We start from the raw sequence: 24,883 nt of genomic DNA on the forward strand, positions 1-24,883 counted from the left end.
CGAAGCCCCCCAACCAGTTCAGACCATGTGGCATTGAATGACGCCTAGGGATACACGGGGCACGGACAAACTTGTCCAAAGGCCTTTACAGATGAGACCAAAGAAAAACATTTAGCATTAATGACCTGCAATAAATTCATTAAGAGCCAGAGGGAAGAGACATTTTACTGCAAGAACTTTATTGCACTACGTTCAAGTGCTGAACCAAATATCGTGCCTACTGGACATTGGTCACAATTACGTTCCCCCGTTTGTGTCTACGCTGCATGACAGCCTGCACTTTTCAGTATTTTTTCCTCAATTAAGGCTGCAGAGTCACGGTATATAATTAGTACATTATAAATCAAGAGTAAAACTAGGGGGAAGAATGCAAAGTTATACATACAGCATGTAAAATATATATATATTTTAATTGATCTTCAGAAGGGCTTGGGGTTGTTTTTAATCCAGCTCCACACCTTCCCCTGCAATCAAACTTCTGTCAAATTGGCTTAATCTACCAGTATTTCACTTTACTAAGAACACCGATTTTAATTTGCAAAAACAGTTAGAGCATTAGCTTCTAGTTTGTGAGGGGAAGGTAAGAGCCAGAATTGGATACTTTCAGCGTCATCTACCTTCCCCATGGACTCAAACATTACCAGATACGTTATTTCCCTAATGTAGGCATTGACATCACAAACGCTTTCTCGTCTCTTATCTATTAAAGAAATCAGAAACGTTACACATCTTAAAAGGAGGAAGGAACTTAGTACAACAGCACAACTTGAGTCAGGTGCAGACTGAGTGTTGTGGAGTGCAGTTTTCTAGCCACGGACCTCAGAAGAGGTCTGTCGGCACATCTGTAAAATGAGGGGCTTGACGAGTACCATTATTCTTTGCTTAAATTTATAAAACCCCTCCCAGGAATAGCATTCTAGAAGCCCATTACTTGTTTTCTGAAAGTGTTGATGCAGTTAAGCTGCAAATTAAAACCAGAACTCTAGAACAGGAAGAAATCCCGTGAAGGCAGTTAGTTTAGCCAGCAGCTGAGGTATTGGTAAAAGACGGGTACCAGTCTACGCCCACTACAGGCACAGACAAACAAAAGCCTTTGGTGCTCCACAGCAAAGTGTCACAGGAGAGTATGACCCCAGCCCTGTATTCAAAGCCTTTAGTTGCTGGATATTACAACGTCAACTCGAAAGCATGAGGTGGCTACAGGGGCAGGGCACGAAGTTAAGGTCTGTTTGGTAGAACTAGCCTGGCTGAAACTGCTTCGTAGAGGCTGTAAAATGACTTGCCTTGATTAATTCACAGACATCATCAATGGCCTTACAGAGAACATGGTGCCAAGTCCACACTCCAAAATCAGCGTGTTTACGGTCTGCCAATGGTAAATGCATGATAGGCATGTTGGTGTGTAACTAGAGATTCTCCCTCCAAAAGAGCCTAATAAAAAAATAACAAGGCAATCAGTGGTTAAACTGAACTGTACATGAGGGCTAGTCTGGGAAAAGACCCACACTAGGCATTTCTTCGTGGACAGCATTTCTGTGTGCATACTATCTTTACACCTCATATACAACACAAATAAGACCCTCCCCCCACATCCTGATTTACTGTGTTCAGAAAGGCAGAGAATCTGGACAGCAGCAAAAAGCCTTTTCTTCTTCCTTATGACAGGTAAGTTGATCTCAGTTCCTTGTCTGACTTGCCCCTTGCTCACCTAGGACACTTTTGAACGCCAGTCTTCTGCCAGGATAGATTTTCTATCTAACAACAGAAAGACAATTAACATTTCAGCCAAATTCTTTGGAGAAATAAGATTTAGACACACACACAAAATCACACGCACATGCACACACACGAACACGCGCACAGAGTTAAAATCACTGTCTCCCACCAATCCGGAAAGGCCTTTAAAAAGGAGATTCACCAAAGATATCAGACAACGAGTCTTCTGTTAAAGCCCACCAGGAAGTTTCTCACACCTGCAGAGTCTGAACACCATGTAGACATACAACACAAACATCACCAAATCTCTAGAACGCCCAGGCTGGGCTTAAGGCTGTCAGACTGCTCCCATACAGCAACAGAGGCTTCTCCTCCTGTCTGTCTGCCAGCTCTCAGCAAGGTTTAAAAAAAGGCAACTCTATTTAAAAGAGTCCTATTGGAATTAATGCGTCAGGCCCTAATCGTGGGGTACTTTCCTCAAATCAAGAAAATAGTTTCTGCACAAGCCAATGCTCTGCTGGTTTTCCTTAGACATAAAATTTACTTTATTTCTTTTCTTAAAAAGTTAAAAATACAGAAGGTTCAGAAACTGATTTTCTTTTCTCCTTGCAGATGTTCAAACTGCAGCTTAAGGAGAAAACAATCCTTCACTGAAATGTTTCTCTTAATTTTTTTTTATTTTTATTTTTTTCCAATCATCACCACCATTAGGACAGAGGTTGAGGAGCACTGACTCCACCACTAATTTGATGACGTAGTTTGATTCCAGATTCACATTTCCAGGTGCCAAGAGTCCAGAAAACAGCCATGCTAACTTCTGCCTTCGTTTGAGATTTTCTATTGAACACAGCAGTGACCGTTGGCATCTCTGAAGCGTAATCGCATCTTAGGTCGGTATTTCTCAAGGTAAAGCAGCTGTTTGGAATTGAAAGCTCCCCTCCTTTTCCTAAAACAAACAGAATGAAGGCTAATATCAATGGAAAATGTACTGCTTCAATCACCATATATATTCTAATGCAGATTAGTCCCCGTTCCAAAGCTTTTCTGTATCCATAAAACAATATTTTGGCATCCATTGACACTGTGAGGAAAGAAACTAGACCAGCACATGCAGCTCGTTACCTACGTGCCAATATTGAAATCAAAATCCCATTAGCAAATTTCAGCATATTTTCTTGGATTGGTAGAGTTTATTTCCAGCACCAGCAGCAGTCACTGAACACCACAAGGTCACCCTTCCCTTGCAGACGCACGTGCTACTTGTACTAGCTAAGTAAGACCATGACAGTCAGTTAGAAATATATAAGAGGTGCTCAGAAAAGAACTTCTCAATGTGAAAGGTACTGTAGCTAGGAACATAAAAAGCAATTTAAAAAAAAAAAGGAAAAGTTCAGAAAAATCTGTTGACATCAATATAGTTTACAAAGATAACTGGAGACCCTGGGAATCCATAAGAGGATGAATTGCTTTTTTGACAAAGCTCATTCAACATCAATCTTACCTGCTGGGCTTCATTTCAAGATCTGATGTTGTTGCTAAACCAACACAGCTGTACATTCTCATCCTTTACCAGTTTTGCTATTTTCCAGACAAGGTGGCTGCTGACATTTCCTGAGTGGATAACGCACTCATGCGCAACGCCTGTAGGAGTGCTGATGCTCACCTACTTGCTGGAGAAATCGAGCTGCTTGGGGGCCCAAACTCACTAGATTTATTTTTTTTGAGTGAGGAGCAATTAGACAATGTCCAACTCCAGCCGCAATTTTTACAGCCCTAGCCTAGGCTGCCTCCCCCTCCATAAGCTTTGGGTCTTAGTCTAATGGCTTAATATGTAAGCCCAGATTTAAAAAAAAGGAGGAGGGATATCATTTCTTAATCCCCATCTTGACACAGAGAAAAAGGGCACACACCCCCAGCATTAACATCAAAGTCATGTTCCATATTGTCAGGATATAACGACTAGAAAACAAGTGAAAAAGTCTAACGAACCTTTATGAAGATGCATGCTGTTCAAATACAACATAAAGCGAGAATTTATTTTGAGAATGAAGAAGCTTAACTTACTGCCTTATAAACTGAACTGCATCTTCGTACTTCATTCCACATTCAATGAGAGCAAGTGCAACCAGGACAGGAGCCCTAAAGGAAAAATCAATATTTAAGGAAGATCTGGAGAAACTATAGATTGAATCCTTCAAAATGCATCAAATTAATCTATAAACAAACAGCTTAAGTATTTCCTCTTTAAATGTTATCTACAGAAGGCCATTTGCCTGCTGAGTATCTAATGCAAAATTTCTTTTAGCAGGCAGCTCTGTTTCCAGTGGACACACACACACACACAAATAGCGTTCCTTAGTGTTTGGGGGCATGAAGCAATAGTTCTAGATGTTTATGCTTTCTCATCACACTATAACCTAATTTTCTACTTTGGTAAAAGCAGTCTGTAACATCACCTGGATGTATTTTGCTTCTTACGGCACTAGGTTTAGCTGTACATGAGACAGATCTACGAACAGATGACTTTTACAGATAAATCTTATTTATTACATGCTGCTCTTGGAGCTGGGTATTCCAGTGGCAGTGCAGTACAGCTTTCTACTTCGGGGTCTTCATTTAGGAGATCAGTTCAGAGCACAGAGCTGGCTTTTCCAGCAAGCCGAGATCACAGTACACATCGGCTTTCTCCTGGATTGGTGTTCACCCTGCTGAACACGTACAGCTGCAACAGGCACCTCTGGTGGCAGAGCAGTAAAGGACTGAACAGGTGCTAGCAGTTGGACAACTTGTACTCATAGCTAAACACAAATACAGTGCAGGAGAAACAACTCACTATCACTGCCACGCTGCACCTGCACAAACAGAAGAATTCACTTTCCAAGGGGAACAATCTGAAATCTCAAAAGTCATTTTGAAAAAAAAAATCTCTACTATAGTTGAGTTTTAGTGCCCTACTACAGGCACACAGTTTTCCAGATTAAAGCTAAATCTGTAAAGCTCTCCCTTTTCCCTCTGCCAAAAACAGTCTGACAGCAACAGCAAAAAGGTAATTGTGTAAGGAACAGATACACCACACGAGGCTGCAATATATACAGAAGATTGGAAGCTTCTGGTACAGTTTGGCCTGGCATTATGCAAAAAAAAAAAAAAAAAAGGCAGTTTAATATCACTTGTTACACGTGGTCGCCTTCCTAAAGGTGTTCCTCAGCTAAAAATAGAGCAGAAATGGACAAAGAAATCATGTTAATTGCCTTGGGTTTTACCTGGCTGGCTCTTGTCTCTTTAAACATTCGCCATTTTTCTCCGTACCTTTTCATTTCCCCAATCTCTTCCTCTCCAGAGGAGGAAATTTAAGAACTTGAAGCACTCCAACTCTGTTCGTACTTGACTTTCTTTAATCCACCTTTCTTGCCTACTCATTCAGATCCTTAAATATTAACAGTCCCATGGCTATTGTGAGAATACTAACAGTTAGGCTCCATTTTGTCCTAGTTTTAGGACAAACAACACTTAGGGATTACACGTGGGAATACGAAGGTTGCATTTAGCTTTCTGAGCAGCACTTTTTATTTCACCTTGAAAGGAAGTTCTTCCCACAGAAGGAAGTTACTTTACGAGTAGTGAGAAGGAGAGAAACACATGTCTGCATGCGAGCAAGAAATAAAAGCCTAACACTTCTCTAAAACTGAGGTGAAGCCACTTTAGAGTAAGAAAGTCAACAGTTGAACCAGTTTTTCTAAATTTTTTATTTACCACGATTAATACTGTAGAGTTGAAAACAGGAGGAAATTTTAAAAAACCATACAGCCTTAGAAATGGTACTATGCATGCATATTGCATTTGTCAAAAAGCGTAAGAGACCTAGCAGAAGAGACCTCGTTTTAGCAGAAAAACAAACACTTCCAAACTAGTAACGCCTCTAATTGCCTGTGTGTCGTACATGATTGAGAGAAGTGTCCTGAACAATCACTCCACATTTTTCCTCTGATCCTAGATCAGGCTTATGAAATTACTGAAGATTTTTAAGCTGCAATAAATCTCTTTTGCTTAATGACACAATCGTGATGATGATGCTTTAAAGCACTACTTGGGACAAAACACAGATACTGGCATTTACCTAACAGCTTCTGTGAGCTACCTCCCAAATGCATCGACTAACCGAGCCCAGCAGAAAACCCGGGGAGCAGAGCACTAACCTTCCCAACCCTGCAACACAGTGAACAGCGACACAGCATCCAGGCTCTTCACGGAATTTGGTTTTCAACAGGTTTAGCCAGTCGTCAACTATCTGATTCGGGGGTGGTGCTCCATCATCAAACGGCCAGTCCTTTGAAGGAAAAAAAAGATATCAGCTATAGATGTTCCTGAAGCACATGCACACAATCACATTTCAATCCGTAGGCAACAGCAAGGTAACCATAACCGGGAGGGGGCAACATGAATGTTTACAGAATATTTTCCTGATACCTTTCGTGGGTATTTTTCTAGTTAGAAGTTTGCAAGTCAGTATCATAATGCAACATTAAATTTTTAACAACCATTGTATTAGGCTTTTCAATAAAATTTAAATAGAACTTGACAATAACTTCCTTGTAGAATCGTTTTTTTTAATAGCTGCCCTTGAAATCTCATTTTACCAAAAAAGTGCAAAAATCAATGGACATTTCAAATAAATATTTGACAGATGAGAACTCTGTAAACTTCTGCCTGTGATTGTGTCAACCTTTTAAAATACTATTTGTACTGCGGAGATGGTACTCCATAACAATTCAAATTAAACAGCCTGCACAGCTCTCAGTGCATCCAGTGAGCAGCAAGACTTAGCATTACCTGGGTATTCTCAAGCCAAAAAAAACCCCACACCATATTTAAAAGCAAAAAAGAAGAGTGCTTAGGCAGTGGCAAAGTCCACAAAGCAGCATTTAAAGTTTCATTTCTGTCTATAAAAGAGGTTGCCAATATTTAAGCTATCTAGGCTACCTTTAATGTCATCAAAATGGCTGGAAACCAAAATTACGTGTGAGAAGCTTCCCATTTTCTCGAGGTCACGGCTCCCTCCTGGAGCCTGTGCTGAGAGGGGTACTACATGTCCTGTATTTCGAGCACAACAGCACATTTCACAACCTCAGACACGGGGAGTGCTGTAACAGGAGCACTCCGAGATGCGGGGGGAAGTCCTACTTCGTGGTTATTTAGCGCTTTTCATTAGCGGACTGCAACGCGATTTCACAAAAGAGACTGATAACCAGAGTTTGGTGTTCTTCAAAAACCTCGCAAAATGGAAGGGACACTGCTTGGAAGGGAACCCTCCTTTTCCTTCGCTGGCTAGAATCGAGTTTTTCCAAGCAGTATCTTGAGAACAGGTTAACGTCAAGCAATATTCTCTGAATCCTGCAAGAACGTGCGAAAACTGACCAAGCGCAAGGGAAGGCTCAGAAAACGCCAGACCTTTCACCTGGATCTGCACCTACTGCTACCCCGCTGCTTCCCGACCAGCAAGCAGAGCTGAGCACGGAGGATCGCAGCCCTGCAGATGTGCAACCATTAAAAAGCTGCAAGGGGCACATCTGTCAGAACTGCAAAACCAGAAATCTTCAAGTTAGTGAAATCCCTTTACATGTGATTAATTCGGAAAGACAAAGCCTGAAAGCGTGCGGCACTCCTTTTTAAAGGAAGTAGGAAACTAAAAATACCTGGGACAGCACAGCAAGCTGAAAGGCTATACAACAACACCGTAAGGTAAATCTTGTTCTTTCCAATAAAAGGCTTTTACAAGATTTTCCACTCAATCACACTCTGCTAGCAGTATTATTTTAGGCCTCGTGTCATGCGCTGTCCCAGGGAGAAACGCCCGGGCAGTGGAGAGAAGAGGCTTTACCCACTGCAAGATGCTTTCTTCTGAACCCGACCTGCAGAGAACAGGATTTACATTTCAATTCTGCATCCTACTTTTGGGTTAGGTTAAAATCCCTTCCTGCAGACCACACGCAGTATGCGACTGCATTACTTTTGTTTGCGTGTCAGTCCTCACGTCCGCACGAGGCACGTGCTGCTGAGAGTTAATTAATGACCACCCTCGTTTCTCGGGAGAGCATCACCTCCCAGTACTGGTACACCACCGGCATGACAGCGGCGCTGATGGGACACTGCCCGGAGCGGGGAACAAGAGTAATTCTGGACTAGAGGAGTAATAGCAACCAAGTTTTGCAGGTCTGTGTTTTCCTCCTCCTCTAATTACGAGTTCTGCCAGCAACACCTCCGAGCACCTGTCGGACAGCAGAGGAAACAAGTTGCTGGGCTCCCCGACCAAAGCAGCCATTAACAGCCAGGACGATGCGCTGAGTTTGCACCAACAGAAAGCGCAGCGCTTCCGTGCCACCCTGCAGGAGCTGGGGAGGACGACAGGCAGTGAAGGCAGCTCTGATGTACCCTTTATCTGGAGCAGCCTTGCTCAGCAGAGCGGCGCCGGGTTTGTCAGCCAGCAACGTCTGCAGGACCGGCGGCGCAGAGCGGGGCTGACCCAGGGCAGCACCAGGGCTGTGAAGCCACACAGTTCCCTTTTCTTCGAAGCCCAGGTGCGGCAGACCTGCCGGCATCTGCACAGGATGAGACCGCGGCCACCAGCGCGGGACCGTCCCACCTTTGATACCAGGGCCCGTGGCGAGGCAGAAGCAGCAGCCGGCAGCGGAGGCACGGCTCTACCGGGGCGCTCCCGACAGCACGGAGCGGAAAGAAATCCAGAACCACAAAACGTGTCTTAGATCCTTACCGCGAACAAAACTATTGCAGCCCTCCTTGATTGCTAGTCAGTGCAAAAAAAAAAAAGCAGGAAAAACACTTTTTCTGATGTACCATTTTCACACTACAAGGCCTCGCACATGAACGTAGCTGTAGGAACAGCACAGAAACCCCCAGAACCTAACTCCATCCCTGCCCAGCTCTGGGACTTAATCTCTGTTGATAAACACGCCCGCAGTAGTACTACGCCGGGCACGGAGCAGCTCGCTCTCCCGTTTCTCACTCTGCCATCTGCCAAGGCATCCATCTGCGCGCTGTGCCCCGCGTGCCAGCGCTCGGCACCGCACCGCGGCACGGGAGCGGGCTGTGCTGAAACGCTCTTGTTTTCTGGGGTCTCACTACGCTTCTGACCTCGGCGGTTTTAAAACAGACGCCAAGCTCCGTCAGGCTGCGTTTTTAAACCTTTGTTATTTTTACAGGCAAGTACTAGCTTTAAACAAATGGGGGATTTTTTCAGCCAGCTGGTAGCTCAGCGCCGCTTCCGAACAGCAGCGGGGCTCGGTTTGGAAAAATCACGCATTAACGGGGAAGAAAAGCTACGGTCGTGTCAGTAACTGGTTAACTGATCCCCCACAGCCAAACACCGCTGCGATACAGTCAGTTACGAAGACAAGATCACGACTGGGACCATCGGGATCAGCAATGCCATCCGCGGACCTGGACATGGGGAAACTGCCCTTCGGTCTCCGAGCAGGAACTCGGGTCCCTGCTCTGCCGCGGGACCTGACATCCCCCAAGCCCCAGCTTAAAGCAGGGCTCCGAGGGCTTACACGCCACAGGTTTGTCCTTCCAGTCTCCGGTAAGCTGACAAGCCTCACGGCTAGAGGATTCGCAGCGTGCCTAAGCCCAAGAGAGCTCCAGAAGGAACAAAAATGCTATTCCAACGCGCGGCTGGAGCGGCCTGGAAGCCCTGGAATGACCGAGTTTTCCACCACCACGGAGGCACACGTGGCTGCCTGGAAGCGGAGTAAATGCTTACCAGGGCCAGGAGCCAAGAAACCTGCCTGACCTGTACGTGGAATTTCACGGATACGCCAGAGTACGAGCTTTTCTCCTAATGGAAAACTGAAGGTTTTCCTCCAACTGAGCCATTAAAAAACCAAAAGCCAACAGCCACCACCCAGCACACACAACAAGCAGCACCAACACAAGACCGACTACCTGCAAGGAGGCGGCGAGATGCAATTTCTGGCCTCACAACAGAGCGTTACTCACCCCAGTAAAATAAACTGATTCTAACACACTGCAATAATTCAGAAGTATTGCCTGGAAAAATACTGCCTGCTTGGTTAATTCAAACACACACCTACTAAAAAATAAAAAAATAATAATAAATGCTCAGAACACCCAGCAGTAGCAGCCAATGCGGGCAGTCGCTGTGCAGGAACAGGAGCAGCAGCAGAGGATTTCCTTCCACCTGCCCAGCAGGGAAGCACCAGCGCTGTGCTCCCAGCCACTGACCCCACGGAAATGCCCACAGAAACCTGGGTCTTACACAAAAGCAGCGACCCAGCAACGTGTCACTGGGGGCTCAGCAGGCAGCAGCTTCTGAGCGTGAGAGAAGGGAGCTTTATCTCCATCCTGGGAAGGTCAAATGTAAAGGCAACAAGTGCTGTGTGGAGAGGGAAGGACTGAGCAGGGTTGTGTGAAACACAAGGCTGAATGGAACAAAGTTCTGTGAATTCTCTTTGGATTAGTATCAACCTAATCACTAAAACGCATCCTGAGCATCTCAACAACTCCAGAAACCCAGGAGCAGACATTTCTATTCCAACTAAAGCACTCGGGCTGTAGAAATTCATCAGCAGGCACATTTCACAGAAGCACAGAGAATTTCTCAAGACCAGCTTTGTCTGATGCGGGGGATCACACAGTTTTTGGCCAGTCCGAAACAGTCATAAGCTCTTCCCAAAGCACGAAGCCATCCCCAGCTCTCGTGGACAAGCAATTCTCATTTATAGACAGTGGTAAAGACAACTCACTAGAACCTGGATTCCTTCTTTTTCGATAGGAGCTTGATCGTAAGTGGCATCACAAACTCGCACCAAGGTTGTCACTCCGTACTTCTTCAGCTCCTTTAAGAAGAAAGAAAACATGTGAGCACACCGGCAGGAGGAGAAATTCAAGAACTTTCTCACCAGCTGCAAAAGTAAAGATTTCACACCACGCCAGAGGTACGACCTGCACGGCTCCCAGGTGACTGCACGACGAAGGAGCAAGGGCCAGCTGTGAAAGGAGCGTTTATGACCTGCGTTAGGATAAGGGCTACAAGCGACAGGAATAAACGTGAAACACCCCCAAATTATTCCTCCCTGGGGAAACGCCAGGGCGGAAAAAAATGCATATGTACGAGCAAAATTAGAATAGCTGCTTATACTCTCCATGCAGCTTCTTTTTCTCTTTAAATAGAAGCCTGGAACTGGTTGCTGCAGCCAGTGTTGACATTTTGAGGCAGGGAGGAACAGAACACACACCACCATACTCTAGCTTCCTTGTAATGCGCTATAAGTAGCACATTGTGCTAGATAAATAATCAGAAGATCAAACAAAAGCTGTTCCAGTTCACTTTGAAGGTTGATAGAGCGAGCAGAATTTCCTCTCGTGTTTGGACTGAGTCAATATGACTTTTCACAATTAGCAGTATCTATTCCAGACTCAAGCCTCCTAATAAAGGAAGACAATCCACAGTCTGAAAAAACAGAGACTAAAAAATGTGGCTTTCAGAACAAATTAACCACTAATGTATGAGCGGACTCACGGTGGAGAGCGGGCTGCTAAGTGATGGAAGTCTGCTGCAGTCAGACAGCAGTATCAGATGACAGGATCTCTTGGGAATGAAAAGGGCCTACGCAGGCAAGATAAAAGTCCTCTGGATACAAAGGGCACAAAGATACAGCGGGTTTGGAGCAAACTGGAGTGCAGAAATACACTGTACTGCTATTTCGGTGGCAGACAGTGTATGTGTAGTAGATGACACTATTTGTTATTTTTTCAGGTCAAATGACTATTAAGTTTTGCTGTCTTTAAGACCTTATTGTGTCAGTGACGCTCTGTTCCACCGTCCGTCGTAACGGACTCTTCCCACAGTCAGACCCAGGCAGCTGCCAGGTGCTTCAGGTGCCAGCGTTCATCCCTGAGAAAGGACAGCTCTGGGGGCAGCGGGGCAGCCCGGGAACATAGCCCGCGAACTAAACATCAGCGTAAGCACTGCGCTTAATCCTACTTTAAGGGACGAGGAAGTTCAGAAATCAGTTACAATTCCATTCATTGCTACTTTAAAAGCCAAAAGATGAGCAATATATTAGAAGCACCGTATTATTTAATGAAAAATTATGTTTAGAGCACAGAACACGCAGCCCTTCAGAAGCCACGACAAGAACGATGGCAAGGGCGCAGGGCTGCATTCTGAAATGGCAGCTCACCCAGTCTCTCTTACTTAAAGAAGTGCAAGATTCGGAAAAAAAAGTAATCAGAGAATTCTCACACTGTCAAGAGAACGTCAACAACGTATTTAAGAAATACATTAAAGAAAAAAATGCCTTGTTTCAGGTAGCACGTAACACAGTCCAAGCTTTGTGACCCACAGGTGTGAATAATTCTACAGGAACGATGAGCACATGAGGAACCCAGAAGGGAAGAAGGACGGTATTTCATCTGCCTGCCTTACCTCGATGAACTTGCTGAGGGTTGCGTTGGTTGGGTTGTGAGTGATCAGGAAACGCATGTTCTCGTAGGTAATTTCCACGGGGGCTGGACGGTTCATAATGGCAAACAAAATGCGTGAGGGGCAAAAAAAAAAAAATCAATAACCTTGGAAACGTTTCACAGCAGAAAACATTAAAAAGACCACTAAAATGGCTGGGATTGATCAGAGCTTGCTTCGACGTGTTTGTTCCTTAGAGACTTCGCTTCTAGAAAAGCAGGTTTGCTTCAGAATCCACTTGAATTCAACTTCGGCCTCAGTTGCTGCAGGTGGTATCCTTCAGACTCCACGAATTCTGACTACATGCAAGACTAGGCAGCCTGTTCTACATTTAGGCACTGGTGAGGCAAAAAGGTAAGGGCAGGTTTTCTCTCCACTTTGTTTTCTTGACGCTTAGTTTTGCTAGAGTCAGTAAAAGGAATATGCTTCCAATGGGCAGAAGATATCCCATATATTTGTGTTCGCTGTGTCTGGAATCTTCAAGGCAAAGTAATTATGGCACGTGAAACCCCCCGCTCTCGGCTCACTTGTCAGCCAGGATGCTGTGCTGGGCCTGGCAGAAGTCTGCCCTCACGCTCAGAATCGCCATAAATGTGCGACGTATATTCCAACAGAACACCTGCAAAGAAGAAAACACCACGTAAGAGGAACTCCTGCTTCTCATTGCAGAACCACCAGCTATTAACGATCCTGAAGCTTTAAACTATTAGCAGCGGTATGAGATTTTGAAATGAGTCGGTACCAACTGCGTCATTTCTTTCAGCGTAGCACGAAGCAGCTTCTCCTTTCCTCCCGTGGAGGATTCCGATCACCTCAGATTTTAGGCTTTGCTCAACGCTGCACGAAGAGCCCCGAAATGACGAGCAGGTCAGGAGAAGCCTCCGTGCAGCTGCCGCCTGTAAGCGTCGGAGGGGAAGCAGCAGGCTAACCCTACACAAACAAACTGCACCATTGATTCAAGCTCCTACCATTCAGGACGATTTATGAAAACAGCCATGACTAAAACTGCCCAGAACAACACGCTGCCAGTGACTAACGCCTCCAACAAGCGAGGTCATAAAGAGCAGGAGGTAAACAGGATGCTAATTACACCAAAATTAACATTTTTTTTTAAGTCACTATGTTCAGAGCGAGCAGGATAATGGAAAACCAACAACTCCCAAGCCCAACAGAAACGAGCGTTCACCTCGAGGCAGCCCGCAGCTCATCAGGACAAGCAGAGAGCGAAGGCGCGGTCGCGGAGGCAGGGCCGGCGGCTGTGAGCGCTGCCCCAGCGTGGACCCCAGCTCCCGGGGCCGTGGCACTCGCAGGCAGCTCGCTTTCCGTCCCAGCTCTCCGCCTCGCACCAGGTTTCGAGGACCCACTCCCAAGTTAACGAACCACTTGCGAGTCAAAGCTCTCCGTTCGACGAGAGGGAGGACTGCCTGCCTTTCCGAGGCGTTGCTTGGACCAGGCGGGACACGGCCGCGTCCAACGCACAAACCCGAAGCTGCTGCCGCAGCCTCGAGAGCCCCAGCCCCGAGCTCCCCCCAGCACGTCGGGCACAGCCGTGCCTCCCGGCACCGCAGGCTGTGGCCACAACGCGATGGCTTCGTTTTCTGAACAGCAGGAGCACTACGAGCAGAAAGAGGAGGGCATTTGCACTGCTGGTAGCCCAGAAGCGTCACCAGCACTGTGCCACCGAGCTGCCAGCAGCAGCAGGGAGGCATCCTCCAGGAATCGGTCGGTTCCAGAGCAAGGCGGCAGTCACTGCGCTGCCGTAACTTTTAGTTACTCGCAGACTTATCTCCGTTTGCAGCGTTAAGGCAGCGGCAACAGCTCCCAATCCTTGCAGAGGATTCCAAACACAGCTGGTTCAGCAACAGCAAGAGCTGATGGGACTGCTGAGAGAGGACGGAGCTAACCTGAACTAACCCTAAGGGGGAGGTTTAAGGCTGAAATACTTGGTAAGCAACCCGGCTTTTGCTGCTGCAGGTGAAACCAGGCTTTGCTCAGCTGTTTTTAAGCGATGTGCTCAAAGCCGAGCTCGTTGGGAAGATGCCGGCGAAGCTTTCAGGTACCGCGACGTCGGCACGGCAGGTCGAGATTTCGCTCAGACACCACGGCTCCGTCCCCCACCTCCTGCCGGCTCACAGGACGAGCCCTCCTAGGCCTGCTGAAATTCCCGAGCGCGCAGCAGCAGGGCAGTGATGTGTCACGTCTTCAAGGGGGTCAGAAGGCAACGAGCTTCGTTACCTCCTCGCAGGTACAGAGCGGCTTCAGGCGCACCAAATTTTCATCTGCAGAGGAGGGAACCAGCTTTGCTGGGCGGGGAAACCACCAAATGGCGAAATCTGTTTTGGAACAGCGTATTGCCAGAGCAGACCCTTAAGCGGAAAGAACTAAGGTGTGTAAAAAGCATAAAGCCAGAGACCCACTGCAGACACTTTGCTTTTTTAAAGAAAAAGTTTTCAAGCAGCTGAGTAAAATCCAAACTAGCCCAGAAGTCACAAACCTGTGACTTGAACAGTAAGGGCAATGTGGCACACTGCAGCGAATACAATTAGGGAAACGCACGCCTGGAAATTCACACCCCAAACCTGTGGTGCGCTCAACGTTTTAATGAGACCCTCGCTTTAAAATAGTCAAATTAAGTAGCACAAAATTACCTTTTTCACTGACATGAAGTCAAAAATCACCCAAAGAACAGCAATTATTTCCTTCAAGAACAGCTTTCAATGCCAAAAAAATACATTAATTGGATTGCCAGAGGCAAGAACAGCGATGTTTCCAATAACCTCCCCCAACCTTAAAGCAGTTCTCACCGAGTGACTCAAATACAGATTGCAGAAACGGATCCTGGAATAGTTTATCAGCACAGCGACTGCGGGATTAAGGTCTCCCCGCAGATGGAGGAGTCCCACCTAAGCACGCAATATTCAGGTCCTTTCGCTCGTCAGTTCTTGCACGTTTGTCACAACTTCCTCACCTGCACTCCTGAACCCCACGTGTGCCACAAAGCACCGCGCTCTGCGATGGCTGTGACACACCGAGCACACAACCACCACAGTTACAGCAGCCACACGCGTCCCACACCTGTAAAACTACGCCAGAAAACTTTTTTTTTTCCACAGAAACCCTGGGATGGGGGTTTCCCCAGATTTAAACATAGGCTCAAGCCACCTGACGCATCCTGAAGGCTTACACCAGAGGAGCAGTCCCAAAACCAAGTTTTTAGGACCTCGCAAGGTGATTTAAACCAAAACCAGTCATCAGCACATCTTGGCGTAGGAGATCAGAGCTTGGAGCCAGGTACCAGCGGCTTACAGCGTTACAGAGCACACCGCCCCGGGGGGAACAGCGACTGTGCCATATGTAAACAAATCCTTTACACATTTTTCTCTTCGGCAGCAATAACGGGGTCGGAGGAGCCTCCTCCGGCGCCACCCGAGCCGTGAGCCGCATCAAATCAGGTCATCACTGTTACACTTCTCCTCCCTCGAGCAGATCAGAGGGAATTTCAGCCCAATTACTTGAAAGATGTTTTTTAAAAACTATTTACTGAGCCATTAAGGCAGGACGCGGGGAGCTGACAGGTTCCAGCACACGAAGCGCGGCGCAGGGCATCACCAGCTTGAGCCCTGCGCTCTGATCTGCGACTGCTCCTGGCTGACCTTGACCAAGCTGCTTCCAGGAGCTTGACTCATCTGCCGAGCAGGAACGACACCACCTTACCTTCCCCGGAGGCATGTTACTAGAGCATTTAATTACCTAATAGCTCAGGAGTGATTAAAAATGTAAAGCGCTGTATTTAAGTCTGAAAAACGATTTCCAGAAGGATAAGAAGTTTATGTAGCGCCCAATCCTATTCTTAACACAGCCCGGTTGCTGACACAGACATCCCTTCCTCCCGTGACTTCGACTGCACACGTTAGCTCAAGTTCAGTGAGAAAAACCGGGCTTCTAACTGGGAGAACGACAAACAGGAAGAACCCCGTTGTCTGAAACTTCTCAGCTCCCCAGGTAAACACCTGCAAAGTTCTCCCTCCCGGTGTCAGCAAGCGAGTCGGCACGCCGAAATCCCAGGAGGGCTGCGCGCCATCAGGGCGATGACGACCAACAGCAGCGACGGCGGCACAGCATAACGCAAGAAATGGGTTTTCGGCCAGTTAGCCCTCTTCCTACCCTCGGAAAGCGAGGCGGAGCAGGGCGCAACCCACTTTCTGTGGCTGGTCTGAGGCAGGGAGCAGACATCTCACACGTCCACGCGGTGAACGGGTGCGAGAGCTCCGCCAGGAACCACAGGAGGGGAACAGGGGCAGCGGCGGCAGTGACTCCTGCAGCTGAGAGGAGCTGGAAATGCCTGGCAGCTAGTTCCTGATGTCGTTTAACTTAATTATCAGGGAATAATCATCAATCGAGATGCCTATCTCCCCAGCCAGGCTCAGCGGGCTGTGACAGTCCCTGCACCTACAGCCGTGACTCACTTCAGTTCCACCACGAGCTGCGGGGAACGCCTGACGAAGCCTAATGGGCCAATCTGAGAAGAACGTCCCCAAATCCTACGAATATCCCTAACACGTAAGCGAGGGGCAGGCCTATCCATCACCCCCGTCTGTTTATTTAGGCTGGCTAGCTAATTCAGAGCGAAGAGTTGAGTGAATTCCTGACTTGACAGAAATCTCACTCGAGACTGCCTCAAGGAGAAAACCAGCCCAGCAGCGCGCTGGCTCCTGAATTAGACGCTTCAGCAGGGCTCTCCCCTTCTGTACCGGAGCTGTGCAAGCTCGGGGACACGGATCTGATGACAAAAAAAAAAGTATTAACAAGGGACAAGGGAGTTCCCGGTCCCACCACCTCCCAAGCACGCGGCCAGAAGGGCTTCCTGAGCTGCGCGGCGACAGCTCAACAGCCCGCAACAGCTGCAGCCTGCCGGGATTGCAAAACACAGATACCTTTGGAAAGGTCACCCGGATCACCTTTCAAAATAAGCCGGAGCACAGGATGCGGAGCAAAGCCCGCTAATTTGTCGGTCGGCGTTAGAAGAATACTTCGGTGTTTGGAGGCCAGTATTTTGAAAGTGCCTCCGCTCGTTTTGCCCCCTAAGTGGGAATTCACGTTGAACGCTAATGACATTAGGTAACGAGCTGCTGATTTTTTTTTTCCTTTTCCTCTTCAATAAAACCTCATTCCTGTGGTTTGCGTTCGCACACGTGAAATGAGCACCACGCTGCGCTGCCGGTGCAAAACCTGACGGTGAAAATTTCCACTCCGCTAGGGCGCTGCGGCCCTGCTTTTCCTGGCGCTCGCTACGCGCTGTGCATTTCACTTCCTCTTCCTGCATCGCCCCTCCGAGCGACCCGCCTTGCGCCCATACCCCACCGGAAAGGTCCTGGAGACCCAGCCCTGAAGGAAGGGCTTCAGCGCGAGCCCCAAAAGCAGTCGGCCCGAACGCAGCGCAGACCCCCGTCGCTAGGAACCGCGACCACCTTTTGCAAAGCACCACCTCCCCTCGCACGCAGAGGAAAGAAACTCCGGAGCTAGCGTTCTTGGAAAAAAGTTCTTGAACGCGCTCCGAAGGAAGCCTGCTCGGGACGACACGTGCCTCGGGAGGGGTGAGGTCAGAAATCTTTCTGTTCCACCCTCTCCACCCCCGCGGCGGAGCTCCCTCCCCGCGCGCTGACAAGTTCTGCCGGTGACTCATGCGCTTCCTTTTGCGCTACCCCGGTCGCTCCGTCCCGGGCCGTAAAACCGACAGCAGCAGATACAAATCTGCCTCTGCAAGATTGAAAAAAAAAAAAAAGTCCAGATTAAAAAAAAAAAATCTCAATTTGCAAGCGACGCATCAGGAAGCAGTAAGAACAGTCGGATGGGCCGTGCGAGACTCAGCAAGAGCCAGAACTCGGGCACCACACACGAAACGCTTCTCCCTCAGCCTGGGTGAGGTCCAACCACTGTCTCCAACGCAGGCACCAGCGCACGGAGAAGACCATCCTGGCGAGCTCGGCGGCGAAGCGATCAGGCAGAGTCCCCGGGCCCTTCGGACAGGGCCGGCACGCGTGCGTTGCGCTGCGGAGTTTTCCTCCCCTGTGAGGCAGAACCTGCTTCGCCGCTTAGCACGGCTGGTCTGACACTCGGGAGTTTTTTTGAACGCTTTCCCCACCCACCACCTGGTTAAAAAAATCCTTCAGAAGACACATTTGAATATTACTTGCATACCCAAAAAGTTTGAAGTTAGCAGAAGCGTTTGAAGTGTAAACCAAATCCCGCCCCCCCCCCCCAAGAAAGAGGGATCCAAGCTCACTATTATCCTCTTCAAACCAAAAAATCGCATCTAACTTCGAATACCTAAAGTCAAAAGCAACTTTTAGCCAACACCTCACGGTTACTGACTCTAAACTAGTTCCTGAACATCAGCAGGGTGAGCTGAGCTGCACCAACTGCTGGCTTTTGGAAACGCATCGCCAGGTCACCGGCCTCCCCAGCGGTTCGGAGGAAACATTCTCACACTTTAGGATCAAGTATCTAAAGAAAAAAAAAAAAAACCATTAACAAGTCAAGCAGGACTTGAAAGCGATTTCCAACCGCACAGCAACAGGGATGTTATTCTGTGAAGCTGCGGAGCCGAATTACTTGCATCTTACTCATCTCACTTTGAATTTGCCATCTACCTCTGCTGGAAAAATGACTTCGTGGAGAGTTGGCTCCTCGTCCACGCTCCTGTGGCAGTTAAAGCCAGCCTCGCAACTGAAACCGAAGCTTGCTGATAGATGGCACTGCACGTCCTCAACGTCACAACTGTGAAGATCCACGGTGCGTTATTTCGAGCAGAGCCAGGCTCCCAGCGTAGATCACCAGGAAGAATTTAACTTGTTAGCACAAAGAAGAGAAACAAGGGGGAGCAAAGATACCTGCAACAGCGCCCTGAGGAGAGACAGCAGCCCGGCGCTCGAGGTTAGAAGAGAAGAAGGGATCGAGAGATTTCAGGCTCCTTTCGCCCTTCACAATTAGCAAAAAGAGCCACGAGGCGATCCTGAAGGCAGCAGCCCCTCTGAGGGTACTCTGTTCTCAGGATATCCGCCTCCGATACCAGCCTGCAGGTGCCGGCCTGGCCTCGCGCTGCGATTCACGTGTGTCAGAGCGCAATTTCCAGCCCAGATTCTCAGCCTTTAGGTCTCTTTTTCCAACGTTTACTCAGAGCTGTTTTAAATCCCAGCTCTTTACCAGGCAAACACGCGGCCGGACTAGCCCGAGTCCAACAGGCACCGCAGAGTTCCCTCTGCCAGCGCCCCCGTACATCACCCACGGGTCTCCTCCGAAGACACCGCCACGACACACCCCGCACCGCTTCCAAAGCGTCCCCGCTCGCCCCGCGGCGCCTCAAGAGCCGTGTTTGCAGCCGGGGACTCTCCTCCTCGAGCCAAGGACGGCAACGTGCCCTCGCAGGTGGCCGGCGCGGCCCGGCTCTGGCAGGACGAGGCAGTGGAGGCCGCCCGGCCGTTCCCCAGCGCGGCTCCGGCACGGGGCAAAGTCCGGCGGCAGGAGCGAGGCAGCCGGCTGCGGCCGCAGGGCAGCCCCGCGGTGTCCCCGTGCCAAGGGACGGAGGCAGAACCCGCCTTCCCAGGGGCGTAGGCAACAACCTCCCAGCCAGACCCCGCCAGCAGCCCCGGCCGCGCACCCCTACGAACGCGGGAGCCGCCTCCCCGTAGCTCCAGCTCCCGGCGACCTTTCCCTTCCAGCAGCTGAGTTCACCGGCTCGAAGTATTTCTACACGCTGAGTCATAAGAAGATAGAGTTTTTAGGCTGCTGCTGGCGGTGGGTTTATCTTTTTTTTTTTCCCTCCTTTAAATACTGACTGCAGTTCTGAGTCAGAACCCGGCTGCTTGGTTCGGGGAGCTCTGCGGCCGCTTTCCCTTTATTTGGCCGCCGTTAGGAGCCAACTTTCCGCCTCACTCCTCCTCACGCCGAGAGCAACCAGCACGCAGCTGCCCCGAGAGAAAACGCAGGCTGTGACCCAGCCTCGCCGGGAGCCTTCCCCACGAGGGCACAGGGGCTGCCGCTGCGGCACCGACACCCCCAGACCTGCGGCCCCCCGCTGCCGGGCTTCCTCGCCCCCCCCCGCGGGGCAAACCCCAGCCGTACCCAGCACGGACACCGCTCCCCACCTCGGCCCTTCGCTCCCGGCACCCTCGGCCCCCGTCAGCTCCCGCCATCGGCCTTCTCTCCGGCTCCACAACCCTGCCCCCCGCTCACGCCCCAGGAAACCCACCGCCTCCCGGACCCCCTTCCTTCCCAGCTCCACCCCCGGCTGGAAGAGGTCCCCCCCAGCCCGGCTCAGGCCTTCTCCCCGCCCCGCACTCCCCAGCGAAACCCCTTCCCCTTCGCAGGCCGCCCCCGGGGCGGACACGAGGCAGGCTCCCTGCCGCACAGCCAGCCCCGCCGGCCCCCCGCCTCCTCTCCAACTCCTTTCCCATCCACGCACACCCACAAACAAGACCCCCCCTCGCCTCTGAGACCTCCAGGCACACCCCCCCCGTGCCCGGTACAAGCCTCCATGCGCCCCCGCCGGCCCTCTCCCCACCTCCCCCCCCACTGCAGGCCGCAAACACCTCCTGAGCACCCTGAGCCCGGCTACGAGGCACAGCCGCTGCCCCAAACCGCCCCGTGGGGCCCCCTCACCCCAACCCCACAGGGAAGGGGAGCCCCCCCCGGTCCCGTAACCGCCGGTGTCCCCAAGAACCAGCCCGGGGGGGGGGGGGGGGGGGTTGTGCCCAGGGGGCCCCCAAACCGGCCCCGTCCCGCAGGTGAGGGGCGACCCCCGGCCCCCAGGCCGCACCCCTCCCAAACCCCCAGGGCGGGGGGGGGGGGGACCCAAACCCACCTCCTCCTGGGGGGGCCGGCAAGTAGGAAAACCCCACGGAGCCGCCCCAGGGCCGGGACCCCCCCCAGCCCCTCAGAGCACCGGGGACCCCCCCCTCCCAACAGAGCCCCCCCGGAACCCAACGGGCCCCCAGGCCCCGTACGGGCTCCCGGCCCCCCCCCCCCGGCCCCGCAGCCCCCCCAGACCCATCCCCCCGGCCCGGAACCCCCCCAAAAAGCCGAGGGGGGCAGCGCAGCCCCCCCCCCCACCGCCCCGGCCCAGGCCCGCCCCGGGGCGGGGGCTGCGGGGCCTCCCGCGGCCCCTCCTCACCCGTTGCCCCCCCGCCGCCGTCCCGTGTCCCCCCCCCCCCGCCGCCGCGGGCCCCTCACCGCGGGCATTGAGCGGTCGGCGTTCTGCCGAGCGGGGCCGGCGCCTCCCACGCAGCGGGGCCGGGAGGGGGGCGGGAAGGGGCGCGGCGGGCGGGAGGGAAGGAGGGAGGGAGGCGGCGGGGCCGGGGCCGGGGCCGGGGCCGGGGCTGGGCTGGGGCCGCCGGGGCCCGGCCGCTGCTGCAGGGAGCCGGGAGCCCGCGCGCCGCCGGACGCTGCTGGAGCACAGGCCGCGCCCCCCCGCGCCGCGTGGTACGGCCCAGCCTCCCCGCCTCCTCCTCCTACCTCCCTTCCCCCTCCCCCCCGCGGGGCGTCCGTGGTACGGTCCGCCCGCCCCGGCTCTGCGCGCCGGGAGAGACCATCTGCAACCACCGCGGGGGTGCTTCGGGAACGTGGGGTGTTAAGAGAGCAGCGAGGCGAGGAGCCGCTGAGCCCCGCCGCCGCTCAGCGGGCTGGAGGCGCGCAACCAAACGCGGAGCCCCCACCGGGGCTGTGGGGAGCCGCCACCGCCCTCCCGCCGCCATCACCGCAACGCCGACCCCTCCCCCCGCGCAGCGGGTGCGGTGGTACGGCCCACCCCGCCCCCTGGGCGCCGGCCCGGCCCTTCCCGGGCAGCCCTGAGGGGGAGGGGGGGGTCGCTGGGCCCCGCCCCGCCCCCCCGCCGCACTTGGACTCGCCCTCCGGCCCCACGTGCGCGCCGGCCCTTCCACGCCAGCAGCACCCCCCCGCGCGGGGAGGCAGTGGTACGGCCCGCTCCCCCCCGCTCCCCCCCGCCCGGTGGTTCGGCCCGCCCCGCCGTTCCCACGCCTTCCGCCTGGCGGGCGCGGCCGCTCCCATTGAGAAAAAAAGGGAAAAGGGGGAAAAAACCCAAAACTGCCTCAAAACGCGGAGCGGCCGGCACGAGAGCGCGGGGCGGGGGAGGGAGAACGGGACCCGGAGCTCCCCGGCCCGGCCACGTGGCGCTCGGGGGCTGAAGGAGGCGAGCTGGGCTGCAGTACCGGGCCGTACCAGGCCGTACCGGCCCCCAGGCGGCCTCACCGGGCACGGCGCGGCTCCGGGCCCCGCTCCCCTCTCCCCGCGCTGCCCCCGGCTCTTGCCCCTTCCTCCCCGCCGGCCCCGTGCCCGCTGAGGGCAGCCCGGGGGGACCGAGGCGGAGCCGCCCCCGGGAGCCCAAAGCCGGGGGCTGTGGAGGGCGGCACCGCCCCGGCGGGGCTCTCCCCAGCGCCGTTCGGTTCCTCTCCGCACGAAGCTGCCCCGCGGGTGCAGCCGCCGCCGGGCCGGGCCCCGCTAGAGGGCATCCGGACACCGCTCCGGGCTCCCGGCGCGGGGAAGCGCTCGGCCGGGGGCTGGGCTCGCCGAGCGCCCCGGGGCAGCGCCCGTTAACCCCGTAAGGAGTACCTTCATCGGGAGCCGCAGCCTACCGCCGCCTTCCCTGCCTGCCGAGACCAAATTACCGGAGCAGGGGCCGGGGGCAGGGCGGGCGGGCCGTCACCGCCGGCATCGCCGCTGCTCCGGCCGAGCGAGGGGGCTGGAACAAGGCGGCCTCTGTGTCCTCCGCGCCCGCAGGAAGCCCTCGGCGGGGCCCCTCGGCCCGGCGGGGCCGCTGACGCACACCATTTGCATAGCGCCCGGTGCCCCGGCCCACCGGGCCTCTTCCTGGGGAGCAGCGCAACAAAGGCGCTGCTCCGCCGGCTCCTGGCTGCACCCCGCCGTCCCTGCGGCGGGCCCACCTCCCGGTTTCGGCCAGAGGAAAGCTGTCGCTCCTCTGCCCGTCGCCCTGCCCCATCCAGGAGGGCACCGCGTCCATTTTAACACCCTGCGACTCTTTTTCAGCGGCTGCTGGAGGCTCTGGCTGAGCTCAGGGCTGCGCTGCTCTCTCTGTGGGCTCCACAAGGTTGTAACAGACACATCTCTGCCCCTTTGCGCCCCAGCAGATCAAACAGTCCGAGGACAAAGGAAGTAGAAGTAGCTCAATTTACAGATGGGGAACTGACGGGTTAAGTGTCCAGTTCCACTCAAAAAGCCTGGAAAGAGTTGGAAACCGGTCCCAGATTTCCTAACTTCCAGACCAGGGCCCCATCGGGCAACCTTCCTCTAGAAATTAAACTCTAGGAAAGCCACGTGGATCTCTTTTTGCTGAAGTTATTGGAGGGATGGGTCCATATCAAATGGCTGGTGGCAGCCTTCCCTCACAGCTGCACAAGCACAGCAGAGGGGCTGGCTGCAGCAAGGGGAAAGTTGCGTGTGCACAGTATGACTGAGGCAGCAGGCGGAAACCCTGGGGCGAGGACAGCGTTTCCAAGAGCAGAGCTAGCACCGCCTGGCTCTAGGAAGGCGCCACAGCATTTACAAGTAACACAGCTGTAAGGACAGGACAGGCAAGGAAAGAGAATCTCAGTGAAACATACCCAAAATTACACTGAAGATTTACACCTGCGGTGAAAGAGACAGCACATGAATGAGGAAGGACCTGGCAGAGAAGGCACACACTAGGCACGCGTGTCAGGGAGCCACACAGCTCTGAAGCTGCCAACACCAGGAGCTCCCTTACAGAGCCAAGGCTTTACAGGCACCAGGAACGCCCAGCCACTGATGCCGAGTGACGGCTGTGCGCAGGTCCTGCTTAGAACCAGCACCCAGGAGGCGAGGGGGCAGCGCAGGGTCCAGGCGCGCCGTTACCTGCTGCCGACGGAGGCTGTTTGTCCACACACATCGACTCCAGCCCCACACGAGCGGCTGCTGCAAACTGGGCCCTGTCACGAGACACAGAAAGACCAAATGAGATTTGCGTCCTTAAGGGGATGAAGTACGCGTGGTTTCACCGGCCATAAAGGCCGTGGCTTTGGGCCATGAACGTAAAACCAAAACCGCGGTAACGGAACCCCGCACAGACACCCCCTGCGTGGGGGCGGGCACCCTCAGTGGGAAAACGATCAGGGCTGCTTCCCTGGGCCTCAGAGCCCCTCAGGCCCCCCCAGGGCCCCCTCAGAGGCCCCTCAGGCCCCCTCAGAGCCCCTCAGGGCACGGCCCCACCGCCTCGCACCTCAGCGCCGTCCCCGCGCGGGCAGCCAACTGCGCATGCGCGCAGCCGCTTCCCCCCCCCCGGCGCCACAGCCTGTGCGCACGCGCGTTGAGGTCACCTGGGACAATTCTCGCGCCGCCCCAGGACTAATGTCGCGCCGCCAGCGCTGCGCGTGCGCAGTCGAAGCCGAGAGGGCCGCGCTTCCTTCCCCACACGCAGCTCTTTCCCCCCCCACGGCCCCGGCACTGCGCATGCGCGCGCTCCGCTCTTTCCCCGCCACCCTCTCTCTGCGCACGCGCGCCCCGTGAGGGGTGGTGCGGGGAGGGGGGAGGCGCGCCGCGAGGCCGGCGCCCTGCGCAGGCGCGGAGGCGCGCGGGGTGGTCGCGCGGGAGCTGGGGGGGGTAACCGAGGGGGCGGTA

General features: G+C 53.1%; 2 protein-coding genes across 6 annotated transcripts in view; both read right to left on the reverse strand.

Moving 5' to 3' along the window:
* Window positions 1–1,423, reverse strand: part of ADGRB2 (adhesion G protein-coupled receptor B2) — a 94,681-nt gene extending 93,258 nt beyond the window's left edge. Inside the window, 1 exon segment of the mRNA XM_083809811.1 lies at window positions 1,284–1,423. The gene's annotated coding sequence lies outside the window, so the exon portion shown is untranslated.
* PTP4A2 (protein tyrosine phosphatase 4A2) lies at window positions 159–24,692 on the reverse strand. 5 transcript variants are annotated; one of them, XM_083810003.1, is made up of 7 exons: window positions 24,583–24,692; window positions 24,122–24,195; window positions 12,182–12,836; window positions 10,497–10,589; window positions 5,913–6,043; window positions 3,781–3,855; window positions 159–2,662 (listed from the first exon to the last, which is right to left on the reverse strand). In XM_083810003.1, exons 3-7 carry the CDS (start codon window positions 12,275–12,277, stop codon window positions 2,554–2,556), a joined length of 504 nt encoding a protein of 167 aa, XP_083666129.1. In that variant the 5' UTR covers window positions 12,278–12,836; window positions 24,122–24,195; window positions 24,583–24,692; the 3' UTR covers window positions 159–2,553. The 5 variants fall into 5 exon arrangements, with proteins under 5 accessions (XP_083666129.1, XP_083666128.1, XP_083666127.1 ...); XM_083810002.1 differs by lacking the exon at window positions 24,583–24,692 and adding an exon at window positions 24,486–24,536; XM_083810001.1 differs by lacking the exons at window positions 24,122–24,195; window positions 24,583–24,692 and adding an exon at window positions 22,841–23,023.
* Window positions 24,693–24,883: the final 191 nt, after the last annotated feature.

This window comes from Anser anser (assembly GCF_964211835.1).
Source record: "Anser anser genome assembly, chromosome: 24".
NCBI lineage: Eukaryota > Metazoa > Chordata > Aves > Anseriformes > Anatidae > Anser > Anser anser.